Source organism: Dreissena polymorpha, chromosome 4, assembly GCF_020536995.1.
Source record: "Dreissena polymorpha isolate Duluth1 chromosome 4, UMN_Dpol_1.0, whole genome shotgun sequence".
Classification (NCBI taxonomy): Eukaryota; Metazoa; Mollusca; class Bivalvia; order Myida; family Dreissenidae; genus Dreissena; species Dreissena polymorpha.
In genome coordinates this window covers 128012345-128032392 of record NC_068358.1, presented here as the reverse complement: position 1 = coordinate 128032392, position 20048 = coordinate 128012345, and the positions used below count along the sequence as shown (strand labels likewise).

Here is a 20048-nt window from a genome sequence, read left to right as displayed (position 1 = left end):
TTGCGTAAATGAGACGCGCATTCGCCCAAATCCAGCACATCGTCAGACGTTTTGAGGCGGCCAGGTCCAATTCAACATAGCCGCTGCAAACGACAATCCTCACTTCCTCTTGGGTAGCACAAGTCAAGCACATGTATTACACTGTTAAAGGGAGTTGATGGAGTACTTCAAGTAAACAGAATTATGTAAGTGTTTATTATACAAATAGGCCACTATTCGGATTAGAAGTTATGATTAGTGTTGATGTTTGATGGATTGGTGCATATTGAATAAACGTTTAATCATTTTGTATATCGTTTCATATGTTATGAAATTTAACAGAAATGTGGTCTGCATAAAAAATATAAGTTATCCAGGTATTTTTTTCCAATGGGATTTGTCCAAAATAACAGTCCATAAAAATCTCATTGCTTCAGTTGAATACTTCATGTACTTCATAAACCACTCAATAAATTCATGCGCTCTTGACAGAATTGTCCTGATACCGACACACGTGGAACAATCAGTGAAGACTAGCATAGTAAAGCATAGTATTTTGTAGGTGTATGTAAATGAATCGCTATCACACATTTGACAGTCGTTGTTACAAGTGTAGGAACCGTTGCCAAGCACGAAGCATGGATGCATTTTCTCAGCGTTTAGCACAATAATTTTAAATAACATGCAAAACAATAGTAGGAATCATCATACTTGGGAACAACTTATTCTGCGATTAAAGAGAAATAAACTAGTTCACAAATTAGTTCTTTATTCTTCTTAATAAAGCAAAACATATCACAAAAAGCCCTTTATAATGAAACTATTTTGAAATAAATTAGTCAGCAGTTACATGTATAATGTGAGAAAACTATTGATAAATTAAATTGGAGCACACTGATATGTTACTAGCAAAAACAAGAAATGTGTCACAGGCACTGATGCCCTAACAGTATTATGTTTGGGCACAGACACATTCTTTATATATTCCACATTAGAAATGACAAAGGGCACAAATCAGCCAAAGTTGGTCGCAGCAAATATTCCTTGTTTAACAATCATCTAATGTCATTCAGCATTTAAAAATGCAGCAAAATGTTGCAGGTGAATAATAATATCAAGTCAATATTAAAAGCATGGACGGAAGTTTTGTATCACATGGTTATCACAGAGACTTACAAAAGGTCAATATCACATAATGACAGTTTCTTTTCATTCCAAAATTATCAGTATTGGATTCATTTTTATTGAAGATGAAAATAAAGCACACCACAAAACATACTTCAACATATGATCATTTGAAAATGCCATAAAAATACAAATAAAACAAAAACAACACTTACTGAAACAAATTCTAAATATAGTAACTTGAACCTAAGGTAAAAGTTTCAATATCTGTCAGATCACTACCAAGTTACAAGGGCACAAAGCTACTTTTATGAGCCTTGCGCTGGAAACATGGTCTTAATGCCATTGTGTTATGTGTTGTCCCAGATTTAGCCGGAGTGTTACACACAGGCTAATCATGGATGACACTTTCTGTATTTACGGATTTGTTTTGTTTAAAATAGGTTGCTTGTAAATGAAAATCCAGTCCGGATGGCACAAGTCATCCCTGATTAGCCTGCGTTGACTTCCCCATGTGCCAGAGTGGGGCTCGTATCAGACATCAAATTCCTCTGGCATTCATTAGAAATTCCTCACTTAATAATTAATATCAGTATGAAGTCATCCATAGAAGTATTTTTGAATCATTAACTATATTCCAACAAACAAATATTCTCATCAATTAATAAAGTTCCACTGGTTAAAAAAATCAAATGTGTGCAGTACACAAGTCCAATAAATGTGTAAGTAGGTAAGTAAAAGACCTGCGTCAGTATTCACAAAGTCCCTGGGGGAAATTTTACGGATAATCCTTAAACTCATACCTAAATTTTCTGGCTTATTTGTGTATAAATCTTTGAACATTAAAATATCTAAAACATGTTCTTATTGTTAACATTGCTAATATTTTATCATTTTGTAACGATAAAGCATTGGATTTTACATAACAAATTCAATTTTGCTCTCAAATAACCATACAATTTTCCTAATGAACTTTTAACAACTAGTGTCCTGCCAAGCTTTGTGAATACAAGCCCCTGAATCTACATGACTTTCTGTGGAGCAGGCAAGGCCATGGGTATTGGCTCGAGCTGTGCAGGCTTGAGTGGCACCTGCTTCAAGATGGCCTCGTACTGGAGGGCATTCTGCTTGCGCTCCTCTGTAAGCCAGTGCAGCATCTCTATACGGTCCCACTTCATCTTGTCTTGGTACGGGCGACCCTGTGGCAGAATCATGGGCCATTAGGATAACTAAGCTATGACATTCCGATTCAGTGGCGTCAGGTAAACATGGGTTTTATGACAGATGGGGCCTGCATAGCTTCAGACCAGCCTGGGCATCTGCGCTGTTTGGTCTAGAGCTAGGTTGAACGGCTATGAGGCCACAAAATCTTCTGTGACTTAACAGCGGACAGCGTTGCTCCTGACCAGACTGCGCGCATGCCCAGACTGGTCTGGAACTAAGCTGATAACATATGAAATAAGACTCATTTTTGCATAATGCATATCAATTGGGTTTTCTGGTACCAACACTGTTGCATAGTTTAAACCTTTTTATTTGTGCCGGATTGCTTTGAAAGCCATTGGCTTATAAAGACACTCTTGAGACAAATCCCAGTACTTAGGGTCGCAAGACGGTTTACAAAGCCCATTATACCACTGCAATTGCATCACAGTTTATTTAAAGTTGTTGTAAATTTATTTCTAGTCATGTGACATTATTTTGCATTTTTTCAACATTTGTATGGTGGCAAAGATACTCTCTTTTTTAACCAAATTTTCCATAATTGGAGATGGTAAATAGATAAGAATAAGTAGTATTTAAAACCAAATAACATATTTAGACAATTTTAATTGTTAATGACAGGATATATGGTAGTACCCAGCATACTTGCAGAAGCACACATTTGTTTTAACGTATTTTCAATATGAAGTTGTTTTTTTTATATTTGAATTCAACTATGTGCCATACTGTATTAAGTACTCCATGAACAGAAATCAGATAATAAATGCAATTACTTAATTTGCAAAGTAATATACATCTATTGATAATACTAATTGATACAGGATGCACTTCTTCCTAATTTCAATGTCTGGAAGTACAAGAACACTAACAATAGGTATAGATTTAAGCCTCACTCTTGGAAAAAGGGGCTTAAAGCGGAATGCACAGGCTTATCTGGGACCTAACTATATGCATATGCATTAAGCCCAGTTTTCCCGCAACTGGCTCATAGGAAAGTTATAAAGCTGCCACTGTACCTTGTATGTTATAACATCCTTAAAGTTCTTCCTGATGAAATCCAGCTCCTGTTTAATGTCAGTATCTATAGCATCTATCCTCTGAAATGTCAACATGTAAACATGAGTAATGTGCAAGTCTGGATTATGATCCAGAAATATACTTTGTTTATTTTACAATTAGGTTTAAAGTTGTAAAATTTGGAATGCTTAATATTCTAAAAGTTTTAATTTCTTCATGCAGGATTTTAACAGTCCCATGAAAAATATTTTCAGACAGGTCCTAACCCATCAGAAAGGGCCATTCATCAATTTTAGTAGGAACTTTTACAAACCCTTTCAGCAGAAACACAGACGTTAGCATGCATACACACTGCACTAGAACTGTGAAAGATGTACATGTATTTAGCTTTAAATTTACATAAGCTCTTACTATACAAAAACAATTTTCTCAGAACCCCTTTGATAGAAACTAACCAAACTAAAGTTTTTTCATATAAGGCAGATTTTATGCTTTATGAGGAAAACCAAGTGAGACAAATGGATTTATAAGTTAAAGCATCATATAAAATAATTCGGCTACATTGTGCTTAAGTTATTATTACAATGGTTTCTAAAAAGAATCTTGTTTTGACCTTATAAATGTAGCTTCGTTGCTGTGCTTCTTTTAATCTTTGAACTGAACTTCGCTTCTGGCCTGAAATATGAACGCTTGACATGGAGTTTTTTTTCATTTTAATAGAAATAGCTGTGACAAGTATAAACAAATTTTTATTCATATCTTCAGTAACAGAATATGCATGAGTACAAATAGAATAAATAATTTTTATGAATATGCTTTACTAATATTAAAATATAGTTTGTTTAAATCATGTTTTTATTTCTGATATTAACTGGTTTAGTTGTAAAAATATCACTTCAAGACTTGCACTTTCAAAATAGATTTTGACACAAAGAACTTTCTGAACAAATTTTAAGTCAATTGAACAGCAAAAGGTTCATGTGCTATTATTATAATACTAAACTTAATCTAAAGTTCAATATGTAACAAAATGAAAGCTTCAATATAACAGTTCCTCTCATTGTTCAATCTTTTTATTTGAGACTGAGTTGGAGATTGAGGACTTGTAGTTGTTTAGCCTAGCCCCTATTTTTTAAAAAAAACTCTTTAAGTCTGTAAAAAAAATTGGCTTAAGCGCGTATTTCATAGATTCATTTCTACTGTTTTAGGTTCACGGTATTGATAGCAAGTAATTTATTTATGGATAATTTTCTTCTTAAACTCATACTTTATTTGAAATGAAATGTTTGCATGATCATCATCTCACTATGAAACAGTGAGTTTTAAGCTAACCCTTTTGATACAGATATTAGAATATTTAAGAAAATAAGGGCCTTATATCCAAGCCAAGGGTCGGCTGTGAAACAGTTGTAACTGCTTATAAAATCTGAGAAACAATAAGCCTCCATCTGGGAAAACGAGGTTTAATGCATTTGCCTAAAGTGGCATCTCGAATTAGCCTGTGTAGACTGCACAGGCTTATCAGGGATGACACTTTCCACTTTTATGGTATTTTTAGTCTGAAGAAACTCTCTCATTAGCAAAAATACAGTTTAAGCAGAAAGTGTTGTCCCTGATTAGCCTGTGCACAGGTTTTCTCAGACTGTTCAGCGCTTTGATCTCGGTGTACCTTTTTCAAAGAATCTGTTGGGATCTGAAGCGGTGCGTTCAAACTTCTCGAGTTTCACAAGAAGCTCTTCTCTACGGAGGATCATTTGAGTCACCTTCTCCCAGCGTTCAATCGCCTGCACAGGGGAGACAAATAGACAGAGCAGATCACATGAGCAAAGAGTTGGAAATAAATATTTAAGACCTGTATAGTTAATTAATCATTCAACAAAGGACAATAATTTTATTTTTAGAAGCATTACATATAAGAACAAGACTATTGCCAAGTAATATATGTCCCCTACCGGCTCCACCATTGTCAGAAATTCCACCATTGTCAGAATTTTTTTATATTTGTTTCCATAGCAATCAGAATTTTTGACGTAGGAACAAAATGAAATGATGTGCATAATGTCCATATTGCCATCTATCCATATTTCATGAAAAAATATGAAGAACTTTTAAAGTTCGCAGGATCCAGAAAACTACCATTTTCAGCAGTATTTCTTGTCTATTTGTTGCCATAGCAACCAGAATTTTTAACCTAGAAACAAAATGAAATGACGTGCATAATGTCCATATTGCCATCTATCCATGTTTCAAGTTTCATGAAAAAATATGAAGAACTTTTGAAGTTATCGCAGGATCCAGAAAAGTGTGACAGACAGACTCACAGAGCAAAAACCATAAGTCCCCTCCAGTGAAACAATTAATAATTTGTATACCAAATTACGCCCTTAAACATATAAAGTTTGGTTAATATCAGATAAAAAATGTGGGGCAGAGAAACAGGAAACCCAAATAACTTCTACAAACAAATATACCAAACAACAAATAGATCGACTGACATAAGCCAGCCTGAGTACACCATCATCTTCCATGGAGGACATTATAACTGCAAGCTCAGAAAAGCAAGTGTTAGCATGGAAGACAGTGTCAGTCGTTCTTACCTCTGCAAGTTTACTGAAGAACTCGTTGCAGCTGTATTTGATGGCCATATCAAGCTTGAGGCTGTCTGGCATCTCAAGGTTGTTCCAGACCTGCTCCAATCGGTCCTGGGGGGTCAACGGGGCTTCACCGGCCTCACTCTGCTGAAATCACCGTGGTAACCATGCATCAACGGGTCAGAAAGTACCATTGATTGAGCCTCACTCTGGGACAATGGGGCTTAATGCATGTGCATAGTTTCATCCTAGATTAGCCTCTTCAGTCCACACAGGTGTATAAGGGACGACTCAGTCTTAACTGGATTTTCATATAGAAGGAACTTCTTTTAAACAATAAATACCATTTAATCATCCAAATGAAAGTCAATTTCAAGGTCAAAATAAGGTCTGGTAATGTGATAGTGGTGAGAATGTTCATAGATGAAATCCATTTAAGTATCAAAGGTTTGTATCATGCTGTACTGATGTTAAGCAGAACTCTTTATTTAGGTTAAACAAAACAATTTGGACTTGCTGAATTATTTTAAGTTAAAAATTAGATAAACGTGAAGGTAAAAATAAGACTGCACAGGCTAACCTTGGACAACACTTTACATATATGCTTTAACTCATTACCACTTAGATATGTATTTTGACGCATTTGTAGTCCCTTAGAAAGTTTAATCTAAATAGAGACCTTTCTCACTAGATTCAAGTTCTTAAGGCTTCATTTCCAACCCTTAGATGAGCAGCAAAAAGCATAAAACCTAAGCAGACTGTGAGTTGCTTGCAGGCTGTTTTGGCTTTATGCTGTTTGCACATAACCATTGTCACTTTGCTTCTGATTGGGAAAGGGTTTAGACCAGATTTCCAAAAACTAGGTCTTAATTATCTCAACCATAGGTATTATTTGTAACTTACCACTGAAGATCTGTCTGTTTCTATCTTGCTGATGGTCGTCAATGTGGTCACCTTAGAGGCACGTGACACTGTGATGTCCCTTTAAGAAACAGACCATAACTTAGCCACTTTCAAATTGAAAATTGTACGTATATAAAAAAAAAAATAATAAAATTATACCTTTGCCACACATAGCCATGACAGCATATTTTTGTAAACACAAGATGGTCACATCAAAAAGGTTTTTCCTTAGAGTATTAACTTATTAACTTTATGGACAGAAAATGAAAGTCGGGATGAATAATCAAGTATCACAGTAACCATTTCTAGTTACTAGGTAGGTAGTATTTACTGACAGATATTTATGTTTGGAATGGCCTTGTGCTGTGGGAGGGGGGGGGGGGGTCAGAGTACCCAGAGGAAATCCCAATTGTCCTCTATGGTGACAACTAACAAAACTCACATTCTTGAGGTAACTTACTGCCGAGACTTCTCCATTTTAGCAGACTGCCTTGCTGCTGCCCGTTCCTTCAGGGTCTTGGCTGAGCGCTGAGTGTCAGCAGACTTGGGCGCCTTGCTGGAACTATCCTCATCCTCCTCTGTGAAGAGATGCAGATGTTTCCACACATGTTGACCATATTTATATTAATTTATTTGAAATTTCCAGTATTTTCTTCAGCTTTAAAACTCTGATTATATATGAGCCTTGCTCTGGGTGGACATGGTTTAATGCATGCACGTAAAGTGTTGTCCCAGAACATGGTATTTTTTTTTTAAAGGAAGTTTATTCTTAGCAAAAGTACTTTGTAAGCGGAAAGTTTCATCTCTAATTCGCTATTGTCATCACTAATCTAGGACGACACTTTAAACACATGCATGGAGCTCCATTCTCCCCACATGCATGGAGCTCCATTCTCCCAGAGGGAGGCTGAAATATATCATGTTTCTTCATGCAACCCTTGTTCACACATGCCAAGACGAACATTAATTGATTCAACATATTAAATGGTTTTCTCCAGCTGATGTGTTTAAGTTTTAATACAATTTTTCTTAAAATTGCACACAGTTAAGACAAAGCCTGTGTAGTGTAAACAGTGGGATGAAGTTACAGTTTAGACAGGCTTATTTTAATACATACTAAATGTAGCATTATCTTTATATAAGATATGGCACGAGTTGTCATATCATACCATATTTTATCAAACGAGTTTAGGAATTTTGTCAGTAAGCGAGCTTTGGCGAGCTTACTAACGAATTTCCTGGACGAGTTTAATAAAATATGGTATGATATGACGAGTGTCAGATCTTTTTTATCACATGCTTTTAAATGAGCAAATTAAATAAATATTTACGCAAACATACTGATAAATTCCAAATGTTGTTTACATTTTGTGACGTCATTTGACGTTGCAACGTCATTTCAGCAAAATAACAAAATGCGATTGGTCAATAAACGAAAACTAAGCCAATGAAAATGCTTAAAAATATTGTATTACACATGTGTAATATAAAAAAATATGTAATGGTTGTATTACATGAGAAACAGGGTATAGCATGTGATAAAAAAGACTACGTCTTGCATATTGCATAATATGTCTATTGATCATTGATATTTTGTAAATACCAGCCAGATGTGTTTTATTTCTTAAAGATATAGTGAAAAACAATCGCAAAACAAAAGGTTTGAAAAGTAGAATTGTTAAATTCTTTGAACACTGATATCAAGAAAAATAAATCTTATACATTAAAAAAAATCAAAGTTGACAGAAGGCACTAAAAAAGTTACCTTCTACCCCACAGAAGCTCACTGTTACACTAACCGCAGATAAAGATATTGTCAAACTTAGTTACTTTGCAAGAAATCCAACATAATTAATCTAAAAAATAACTTTTTATAAAACAAGAGATGTGTTCGTCAGAAACACAAAGCCCCCAAATGCCCTGCTTTCAAGCCATATATTTGAACTTTGACCTTGAAGGATGAACTTGACCTTGACCTTTCACCACTCAAAATGTGCAGCTCCATGAGATACACATGCATGCCAGATATCAAGTTGCTATCTTCAATAATGCAAAAGTTATGACCAAGGTAAAAGTTTTGGGACAGAATGACAGAGAATGACAGACAGACAGGCCAAAAACAATATACCCCTGATCATTTGATCGGGGGGGCATAAAAATCCATTAGGATAATCCCAGAAAGCAACCATACGCATTAATAGAAACACAAAATGTAATTAATTAGTATAGTTGTACCTGCACATGTGGAATAGAAATATAACTGGAAAAAGGGATAAGGCACCACTTAAATTTTTGTAAGGATGAAATAAAACAAACCCATCTACATAAAGGATGCTGTTAACTAATCTACCTGTATAGTCACAATTTGTGGTTTGACAAAACACTGGTATATGTGAGATATTAGTTGTGTGGTTGTTAAAAAGGATGATCTACATAAAACCGCCGCTATATAAATGGCAGTTAACAAATAAGAGCCTCACTCTGGGAAAACAGGGCTTAATGCATGAGCAGAAAGTGCCGTCCCAGATTAGCCTGAGCAGCCCACACAGGCTTATCAGGGACGACACTTTCCACCTAAACTTGATTTTCGGTAAGGAGGGACTTCCTTGAAACTAAAAATACCATTAAAGCGGAAAGTGTCGTCCCTGATTAGCTTGTGTGGACTGCACAGGCTAATCTGGGATGACACTTTACGCACATGAATTAAGCCCAGTTTTCTCAGGTCAAGACACATATCAGCAACAATCCTGTTTCAAGTTTGATAACTTGGGTTCCATTCCTTGTCACCATTATGTCCCTTTTGGATTCAAGTAAAATACCTTGGACAGGTTCCAAAACTTCTGCTATTTGTTCTGCTTCCATTTCTATTCAAGTACAATTTGTTATCAGGCTATAATACATGCAATGATACAAACCCAATAATCTGTGTTTGACAAATGCACATTACCCCACTTGGTGATAAATAGTCCTTTTTTTTTTGGACAAGATCACGGTAAAAAACAGGTTGGGTGATATGTGAGGACATCAAATAATCATCAGTAAAAATCCAGCAAGTATCAATAAGTTGTTGCATGCCACAACGCTAATGCATTACAAAAAACAGAAGTGAGCATTTTAAGGCTTCTTAATTTTGAAGTATTAGTCTGTGCAATACATTACATAATATTAATCTAAAGCGATTTCAACAGTCCTGGTATTGACTCATAAAGTTTTTTACATTTTTTACCAACACAGGGTTTAAAACAGAGTTAAAGCTTAAAAGTTAACACATGTTTTTCTTACTTTTAAAAATATATTGAAGTTAAAAGTTATAACCTTATGAGGTTTGCTCTTGGACAACTGGGCTTCATGCATGTGCATTAAGTGTCATCCCAGATTAGCCAGTACAGTCTGCATAGGCTAATCAGGGACAATACTTTCCACTTTTACTGAATTTTCCTTTTAATGAACTTCTTCTAAACAAAATCCAGTGTAGGCAAGGCAGACTGCACAGGCAAGTCTTAAAGGACACTTTGTACATGCATTAAGCCCTGTTTTCCCAGAGCAAGGCTCAAGTGAATTATCTCATACGCAACAAGTTATAACTATATCCGGATAACATTTAATGGGACAGCACAAGATTACTCATCTAGATACTTCAGAGATGTAAGATTTTGCTTGTAAAGTCTATAGTAACACTTATAAGGTTACAGTCATTCTAAGTTGAAAACAAGAGCACCGCATAACGGATGCCAACGCTCGGCTGCGGGTGCAGTTTTGAATAAATGAAAGCTTGCCAGAATTTTTTTTTTAGAGGTCAGTGACCTTGAACTTTGGCCTAGTGACCAAAAAATGGGTGTGGTATGTAGAACTCATCAAGGTGCATCTACACATAAAGTTTCAATGTGGTAGGTGGAAGCACTTTGATTTTAGCGCAAAATGTCGAGGTTTTAGCACGACGCGGATGACATGACGAGCTGGCTATGACAATACCTCGGGTTTTCTCCAATAACAGACGAGATAAAAATGGACATAACTTTTGAATTTTTTATTGCAGGACAATCAAAACTGCACATGCACAACTTCATATCATAAGGAACAATACCTGCAAGTTTGAAAGTTGTACAATAAAAGTGTTGTAGAATGCCTGCCAACAAGTTTGTGTCAACAGACAGATGGACAGATACATGGACAGATTGACAGGCATCCATGATCATTCCAGTACATAAGCCTGTACTTTATAACACAGGAAACAATAAAATACTATTGGAGCTTAACAAGAATCTGTCTCTTGATAAGGATTCTGGAGTTTCAATTTTCCTATATGTTAAAACTTAAGTAGTTCCCAGTTAACCAGTTCCTCTTTTCTCCTCAACTTCCAGCACTTGCTGCCTGCCCAGCTCACCCATATGTACAAAGTGGACATTTTTACTGGCTCCCTATTTCCACTCACCTTCTAGCACTGGCTCCCTGCCCAGCCCACCAATGAGTACAGAGTTGAAATTTTTACTGGCTTCCTATTTCCCCCCACCTTCTAACACTGGTTCATTGCCTGGCAAACCCATGAGTACTGCAGAGTTGACATTTTTACTGGTTCCCTATTTTCCCATTACCTTCAATCACTGGCTCCCTGCCCAGTCCGCCCATGAGAACAGAGTTGACATTCCAGAAGCCCTCCTGGTACTCAGCCTTGGCTGCCTTCATCTCCTCAAGCTTCTTCTCTTTCTCTCTGAACATACAATTAGAACTGGGCTAAATGCATGTGTGCAAAGCATCGTCCAAGATTAGCCTGTGCAGACCATACAGGCTAATCAGGGACGACACTTTCTGCCTGGACATGATTTTTGTGAAGAAAGGACTTCCTTTAAACAAACAAATCCATAAATACCAAAATGTAGTCACTGATTAGCCTGTGAGCACTGCACAGGCTCATATGGGCGGACACTTTATGCACACGCATTTAGCCCAGTTTTTCAAGAATGAAGCTCATATTGAAGAGACTTAATCACATTTTAGTAAAATGGCAATTTTCACACAATTTTTCAAAGATTAAATATAAGACTGTATGCATTATCTTTAAACAATTAACTAAAACTCCGGAATAATCAAAATTAATATTTGTTCATTTATGGATAAACCTCAATCAAAATTGGGAAACTTATCAAAGTGTTTGTAAAAATTTCATCAATATTAAAAGTTATCAAAAATGTCCGGTATGATAACCATGAACCAAACTCACATGCTTATTGGAACAGGGATTGAACCTGTTTAAGCACCATAAGTTCTATTGCCTGCATAAAATGGTGGAGTGAAGGCTAGTGCTTTGAGAATTCCCTAATTGGAGCCCCAGGGAAGGCACCTTTTTCATTTTGTCTTTCCCTTGTTGAAAAATTATTTACAACTAATATAAATATGACAGTTTTGTTTGTTAATTCATATAATGACATTTGTCAAAAATACAAATATCTGTAAACAAGTTTATGAACCTTGTCCTGGAAAAACTGGGCTTAATGCAAGTGCGTTAAGTGTCATCCCAGATTAGCCTTTGCAGTCCACACAGGCTTATCTGGACGAATACTTTTCACCTAAACTGGATTTTCTTCAAGAAGAGACTTCCTTTAAAACAAAAAATAACATAAGATAAAGTGTCATCCTTTATTAGCCTATAGGGACTGTACGGGCTTATCTGCAATGACACTTTGTGCACATGAGTTTTTGATAAAGATTTTTTTCCCATTTAGGCTTAGATAATCGTATAAAGTAGATATGAGATTCAGGTTTACATGATACGTCTTACTAGTTAGCCATTGTGTTTATAAATTAGTTTTAACTTAAGTGATACATTACACAGATAATTCATAGACATTTTGAAACAGTCAACTCTTAAATTGTTCCAAAATTTAAAAAAATACCTTTTTTATTAGCTTGTTATTATAAATTATATGCCTCTGGCAATATACCGAGCCAATTGTCAACTAGAGCTTTGTCACAGACGTGACGAAAACCCCCACATGCCGCATTGACACAGAATATTTTGCATGTTGTCTTCACATAAAATAGCGGACACCATGCTCAATGTTTAAAACACACTAAGTGACCCCGTTACCTAGTTTTTGACCATGCATGGCCCATGTTCGAACTTTACCTGCACATCATCTAGATACAACTTCTGACCAAGTGTGGTGAAGCTCGGATGAAAACTACTTAAATAAGAGAGCAGACACCATGCTGAATGTTTAAAACGCACTAAGTGACCCCGTCACCTAGTTTTTTACCCGGCATGACCCATATTCGAACTTGACCTAGACATCATCAAGATACAACATCTGACCAAGTTCGGTGAAGATCGGATGAAAACAACTTGAATTAGAGAGCGGACACTTAATACGGACCGACAGACAGACCTACCGACCAAAACTATAAGCTCACTCCTATATACCCCCCTAAACTTCGTTTGTGGGGATATAATAACGTTTGTAAATATTAGAAAATTGCACCATGCACATGTTTGACTTTTGACCTTAAGTGTGATCTTGTCATTTGCCCAATGGGTTACAGGCTTTCTATACATTGTGGTCATTTGTGGTAAATTATATTAAATTTGCATGATGAGTTAAGAAGTTAACAGTCCGCACAGGCTAATCAGCCATAACATTTATCACTTGTATGGAAATATCCATTTAATGGAAGTCTGTTCTAAACTAAAATAAAGTGTGTGCTGAAATATGTCGTGTTTGATTAGCCTGTGCAGACTTCACAGGCTAATCTTGGACGACACTCCAGGCACATGCAGTAGGCCCAGTTTTAACAAAAAGAGACTCATATTTTGCCAACTGCCACTTACTTGTGTATGGACTGTTTGCTGGAGTGAGTGGCGCGGCTGGCTGAGGGTTTGTGTGTCACATGGTGGACCGTGGTGGTGCCAAGGGTGGCTGGCAGGCCAGTCGGCGCAACCTGATCCTCCTCGTCCTCATCTTCATCACCAGAGTCGTAGAAGTGGAACACCGCCCCCATGTAGTCTGTCTCCTGTGTAAGGGAAACATTTTATGTTCCCAGTTTTCAATAGGATTTCACGCATAAGATGACTGACCTACATGAATAAGGGCTAGTGGAAGAATTACTGTACTAATAATTTCATATACAATCACCACACAGGATATGTTGCTGGGTCTGGTATCACAGGAATTGAGTAACTTTCAGGCTGTTCAGGTTTTATGCTATTAGCTGCTGAAAGTATCTTATGGTTGAATTTAAAGCTCGTTAAACGTGAATATAGTAAAAAAGGTCTTTAATTTAATTGTCTCAGGGACTACATATGGGTCAAAATGTGCATGTGGTCTGCACAGGCTAATCTGGAACAGCACTTTACACACATGAATTAAGCCACAACATACCTGAGTTGAGAGATACTTTAGATAGTCATCGCTGGTGATGGTGGACTTCCACCACTGGAGCCACGAGGCGTACGTGCGCGCCACCTTGTCCTGCACGTAGGACGGGAACTCCTCAGTGGCCGTCACCAGCTGGGACATCTTGGAGGGATTGCGCAATACCTCGTGAACTTTGTCCATGTTGGGGGTCTGGGGAGAATAGAAAGCAAGGCACTTAAACAGACTGTGTAGGTAAAGAAGTTGCTAAATCAGCCTTAATGTGGGAAAATGGGGCTAAATGCATGTATTTTAAGTGTAGTGCCATATTAGTCTACACAGGCCCATAAGGGATGACACTTTTCATCCAGAATACAATTTTTGTTTAGAAATTTCTTAACGGCTGAAAGTGTCTTCCCTGATAAGCCTGTGCAAACTGCACAGGCTAATTTGAGAAAAAACCTTCAGAACAGGCATTAATGCTTAAGCCAAGTTTTACCAGATCAAGGCTCAAAAGCAATGTGGATAAATAAATGGCACTATTGTTATTGCAGTTGTTTTCTTTTCATAATAATGGTAGCAAAGTACTCAAAATGTGTTTAAAAATGTGTTGATTTGTAATAAATTTTAATCCAGAACTAAAAGTCCAATGACTGTGAATGATCTTGTTGTGGTGTTTTTATCTGAAGGGCAAAAGATGTGAATGTTTATGATGAAAATGGAATTAACACATGTGCTAAGTTTTTTTCTAAACGCATTACAAAGAGTGAAATTATACAGTTAGATGCTATATACATTGCCATGAAACCCAGGCATAGTGCAATGGCTGGGAAGTTCATACACCAAATGTGCAAGAAAACGCAATTTAATCTTGTACATAACAAAACAGAGAAAAGCAAACACATTTCAATATTTCTTTACTAATCTAAAGACATTCCTCTATCAATGCACACGTCATACAACATAAAAAATCTAATAAGTTAGCCGTGTTCAGGGAAAACTGGGCTTGATGCATGTGCGTGAAGTGTGATCCCAGCACATCATCCCCAATTCTTCTGTGACAATCTGGCAGTTACTGAGTTTGTGCATTTCAGTAATGTCAAAACAGAGGATTAGGCAATATTTATTACTGAAGATATTTTGTCTGCTAAAATGCAATGAAATTTCCATATTTTACAAGCCTCATAAATAACACACTGTCATAGAAAACACTACAATACACTCATACAAAAAGGAATATTAACAGAAGAAAATACTCATATAGTGCACAGTATGTTTTCAAAAGAAATACAGTTCATATTACTTAATATATGTGTTCTTATTTAAGCCATATTTTGCTGGAACAAAGGGCTTTTAACCTAAAAGAGGAAATACAACAGAAAGTCTAACACTTTGGAATAATGTTTGGAGAGTTAAGAGGGAAAGCAAAAATGGACATGTACTTGAACTACTTATTGTAATCAATCATCAGATAATATATAAGTACATTGTAAGTAAGTATTGTTCAGTTGAAACACAATTATATTTGGATAACAAAAAGTGGTTGAACAAAACACTATAAAATGATTTACACATACACACAAGCCTGTGTCATTCCTAGACCAGAAAACATATGCAATAAACAGAGTGAATGCACACATACTTACAATATTGGGTATCATTTCAAACTGAACAACAAAATAACCTTTTATTGAACATCAACAGCAAGCAAACATGTTATATAAGGACCAAAACAGCTGTCAGTACACCAAATAATTCACACAACATAATACATACAATTAAACAATATCAACATTGATCCTCCAACCCTGGTTGAAACAACATGATTGTAATTGTCTAACTAATATATGTATCCCGGAAAAAGCAACTTTTTGGAAAAACCCATTAATCTGCTGGTACAAATAAACATAACCAATTTATAATCCTTTCAAAATCACACACTGTATCAACCGTTACTATTTAAAGTAAGCGATTATTGGTTGATTTAATGGACCAGCGTTGTTTGTACCAGGGTGATTAGTGGGTTTTTCTAAACTTGTGCTTTTCCGGCATCAGTCTATTGCCTCAAAACATCAACTTTCAAGGCCTGAAGGTACTAAATGCTTTGATGATTAAATTTTTCAAGCATTAACTGGGATTGTAAATATGTTACTAAATGCTCCAAAACATCAATTTTAATGGTTTTACTCAATGTTTAAAAACATGTGATCGTTATTGTGTTACTCAACACTGCAAATTATCAACTTTGATTGGAAGAAGTTACTCAATGCTCTGAAACATAACTTTTATGGTGTTGCACAATGTTTCAAAACATCACATGTTATTGTTATTGTGTTATCTAAAACTGCAAAATATAAACTTTCATTGGAATCAAGAAACTCTTTGCTCCAAAACATCAACTTGGATTGCATGCTTGTTACCCCATGCTTCAAAACATCAACTTTGATTGCAAGCAAGATACTCAATGCTCCAAAAATCAACTTGTAGTGCATACTGGTAACTCAATGCTAAAAAATATACATTGATTGCATGCTAGTTACTCAATGTTTCAAAACACCAACTTTTATTGCATGCTAGGCATTACAGTGTTTCATACCATCAACTTAGATGGCACTCTTGTTACTAAATTGTCCAACACAGCAATTGAGATGGAATGCTGGTTACTTAATGCTCCAAAAACTCAACAGTGACAGCATACTAGTTACTCCAAGTTTCAAATAATCAAAATTGATTTCAAGCTTGTGATTCAATTTTAAAAATCTATAACATAACAACAAGGCAGTAAAAGATAAGGACTGATCACCAATCATTTAAGAAACACTTAAAACCTGGATTTTAGTGTTAGACACTTTTTGTCACTTACAAACACTTGTCTACATTACAGCATTTGTTGTGTTTGAGATGGACTTAAGAAGCTATGATACTAGTAAATTTTTGCAAAGCATCAAGATTTTCATAATAGAACCACAAAAATTATCAATGGTTCAATGCACAAACAGAGTTATAAATGGATATTAATATAAAATTACTCTTTGACCATGAAACACTTGTTCTACACCTAAAAAAATATTCTTAAAGATTATTGTTTTCAAATCATGACTATCAAGCAGTGGACAATAAAAAATGCAATAAAATATGTTTGAGACACAATGGGAATAATACCACTTCAGTCTGATTTGTCCTAAAAACTTAACACTTTCATGCATTATGAGCCTTGCTCTGTGAAAAGCAGGTTTAATTTGTGTGCAAAGAGTGTTGTCACAAATTAGCCTTTGCAGTTTGCACAGGCTAATCAGGGATGACACTTTATGCTTGAATGATATTTTTCATTTAAAGAAAGTTTTTTCTTAGTAAAAATCTAGTTAAGGCGAGAAGTTTTGTCCCTGATTAAAATGTGCTGACTGCACAGGCTTATTTTGGACGACACTTTCCGTACATGCATTAAACCCCCTTTTCACAGAAAATGGCTCATATTATTTTATTCTTTTCTAAAAATGTTTGTTTGATATTTACAACATAAACACTTCTCTTAGAACATGTAGACATGTTTGCCCAACAATATTTACTGTGAAGCATTCTCACAATGATGAAGTGCCAATTTACTTCTGATCATTCATCACAATATTTAGTACCTTAATTTAGCTTCCTAAAATATAACAAAAAGAAATCATTACAATTATCGTGCACTTTTCTTTTTTTTAAGGGTAATGACTCAAAGATACACATTTGTGCTTTCATTATGACAGCACATATGCATATTAACACTGTAATGTATTGTTTTGAAATACAAATGCATACAGTGAACCCGCGTTTATCCAGAATTCGATAGTCCGGAAAACTAGCGATCCGGACGAAAGTCAAGGGGAACGGATTTATTATGCAGTATTTTCCCTCGTAAAGTCTGGAATCTCGCATACCGGATCCGGACATATATTTCGCGACACCGAACTGTGTATTTAGCTGTAATTATGTCTGGTTAATCCGGATGCTTCCCAACATGGAGGCTTAATCGACCCCCGCCAAATAAACTAAAGCGCATTCACCGAGGCGTGAAGTATTGTTGTTTTAGGCTTAATGAACAACCTGTCATTTAAACAAAAGCGCGATCGCCAAGGCGTGAAATATTACTGTGTTTAGGAGTGATAGCTAATACGCATGACTAAACATGATTCGACTCCGACTTAACTTAAACTAAAATTGGTGTCGGCATTACACAATGCATCCTAAATGACACACTTGGTTTGATGTTTGATTTTCTGTAATGTCTTTAATGAGCTGAACACACGACCAATTAAGACGCTGATTACAATGCATAGGAACGGGAATGACGACTCTTCTTCAAGACCGATCCATCAAGGAGTGTCGCCAAACAAGTGACGTTTTTTTTTACGAAATGAACTTGTTATGCGTGAAAAATTGTGGTAGGATTATTTAAACAATCTGTTAAAAACTTGTCGCTATGATTTTTAACATGTCGCTATTTTAATCAGTTCAACATTCTGAGACGGATTATAAATAAAGATATTAAAATAGTATTGCAGTATTCTGTTATATTTTCATTTGCCTTCAACACCCTTGATTTGTAACTCTGTGACTTTACCAGCTTACAGCTCGCGTGCCACCCATGGCAACGTCTTTTCACTGCGGCAGTATCACACGAGATACACGCAGTCCTCATTGTGTGTACATGTACTACAATTCGGTTACGTGTTTTTGTATTTATATTGTTTAACAACATTTGACTTTTTTAACTAAATAAATGTCTGCGTAACAAGAAAATATCATTCTTGATGCGAAATAAGTATGTAAATGTTCAAACACGTAAGGTGTATTTCATAAGGTAAGTATTTAACTCTTGTCAAAACGGCACTGGTTTGATAATCCGGAAGATTTGTTAATCCGGAAATTTCTTCCTGAACGGACGTTTCCGGATAAACCCGAGTTCACTGAATTTTAATGGATCAACATAGATGTTTTCCATCTGAAACAAACTTCACATGATCATGATCACTTAGTTTCTTCTGAAAAGACATTTAAACAAGCAAATTTGTTAAATTGATATCCCCTGCTAAATAAAGTTTGTATATGGATGGATGCAAATCCCTTGATATAATTATGGTACCATCCTAAAAATATGTAAGTGTAGGGTTATTGTTTTTATGCATTACAGTTCTCCTCATTGATATCTATACACCCATGCAGTTTCATATTAAAATAGTGTAGGGTATCTGAGATATAGCCCTAAAAAGAATATAAATACAAAAGAACAAAGGGCAATAATTCTAATTTAAGAAAGTTTATAATTATGGTTCTTGTGCATGGCACTTCTCCTTATTGATATCAATACACCGATGAAGTTTCATGTTGAAGTTTTGTATTGTATCTGAGATATAGCCCTGAAAAGTTACATAAAGAAACAACAGAGGGCAATAACTCTTATTTAAGAATGTGTAGGGTTATGACTCGTGTGCATGGTACTTCTCCTCTTTGATATCTCTTCACCCATGAAGTATCATGTTAATATCTTATATAGTTTCTCATATTAAACCATGAAAAGTTTTGTGACAGACGGACGGAATGACAATCTTTCGGACTGACGGATGGACAGGCAAGTCCAATGCTATATCCTTCCCTCTTTGGCGGAGGATAAAACAGAGAAACACACATGTAATCACATCAATCACCACATTAGATCAACGCCATACATAAAGCCAAACAATGGCAAACCCTGTACCACTCAGACACCCACTTTGACGTGTTGCTAGTCCCTCAGAAAATCAAATTAAATTAAAGATCTTCCTAACTATATTCAAGTTTAAAAGGCTTTATTTCCAACCTGAGATACTGATATAAAGTAGCAAAC

The 20048-nt window shown here is 35.9% G+C and overlaps 1 protein-coding gene across 3 annotated transcripts in view; it reads right to left on the bottom strand.

Moving 5' to 3' along the window:
- Positions 1–731: 731 nt before the first annotated feature.
- LOC127878079 (coiled-coil domain-containing protein 87-like) overlaps positions 732–20048 on the bottom strand; it is a 58235-nt gene continuing 38918 nt past the window's right edge. For all 3 annotated transcript variants that reach the window (XM_052424493.1, XM_052424495.1, XM_052424496.1), the window contains 10 exons: positions 14213–14398; positions 13663–13844; positions 11432–11547; positions 7300–7417; positions 6840–6918; positions 5943–6083; positions 5015–5129; positions 3959–4020; positions 3345–3425; positions 732–2303 (listed from right to left, as the gene is read on the bottom strand). In XM_052424493.1, the coding sequence (XP_052280453.1) occupies positions 2127–2303; positions 3345–3425; positions 3959–4020; positions 5015–5129; positions 5943–6083; positions 6840–6918; positions 7300–7417; positions 11432–11547; positions 13663–13844; positions 14213–14398 (1257 nt within the window). In that variant the 3' untranslated portion in view covers positions 732–2126. The remainder of the gene's footprint in view (positions 2304–3344; positions 3426–3958; positions 4021–5014; positions 5130–5942; positions 6084–6839; positions 6919–7299; positions 7418–11431; positions 11548–13662; positions 13845–14212; positions 14399–20048) is intronic.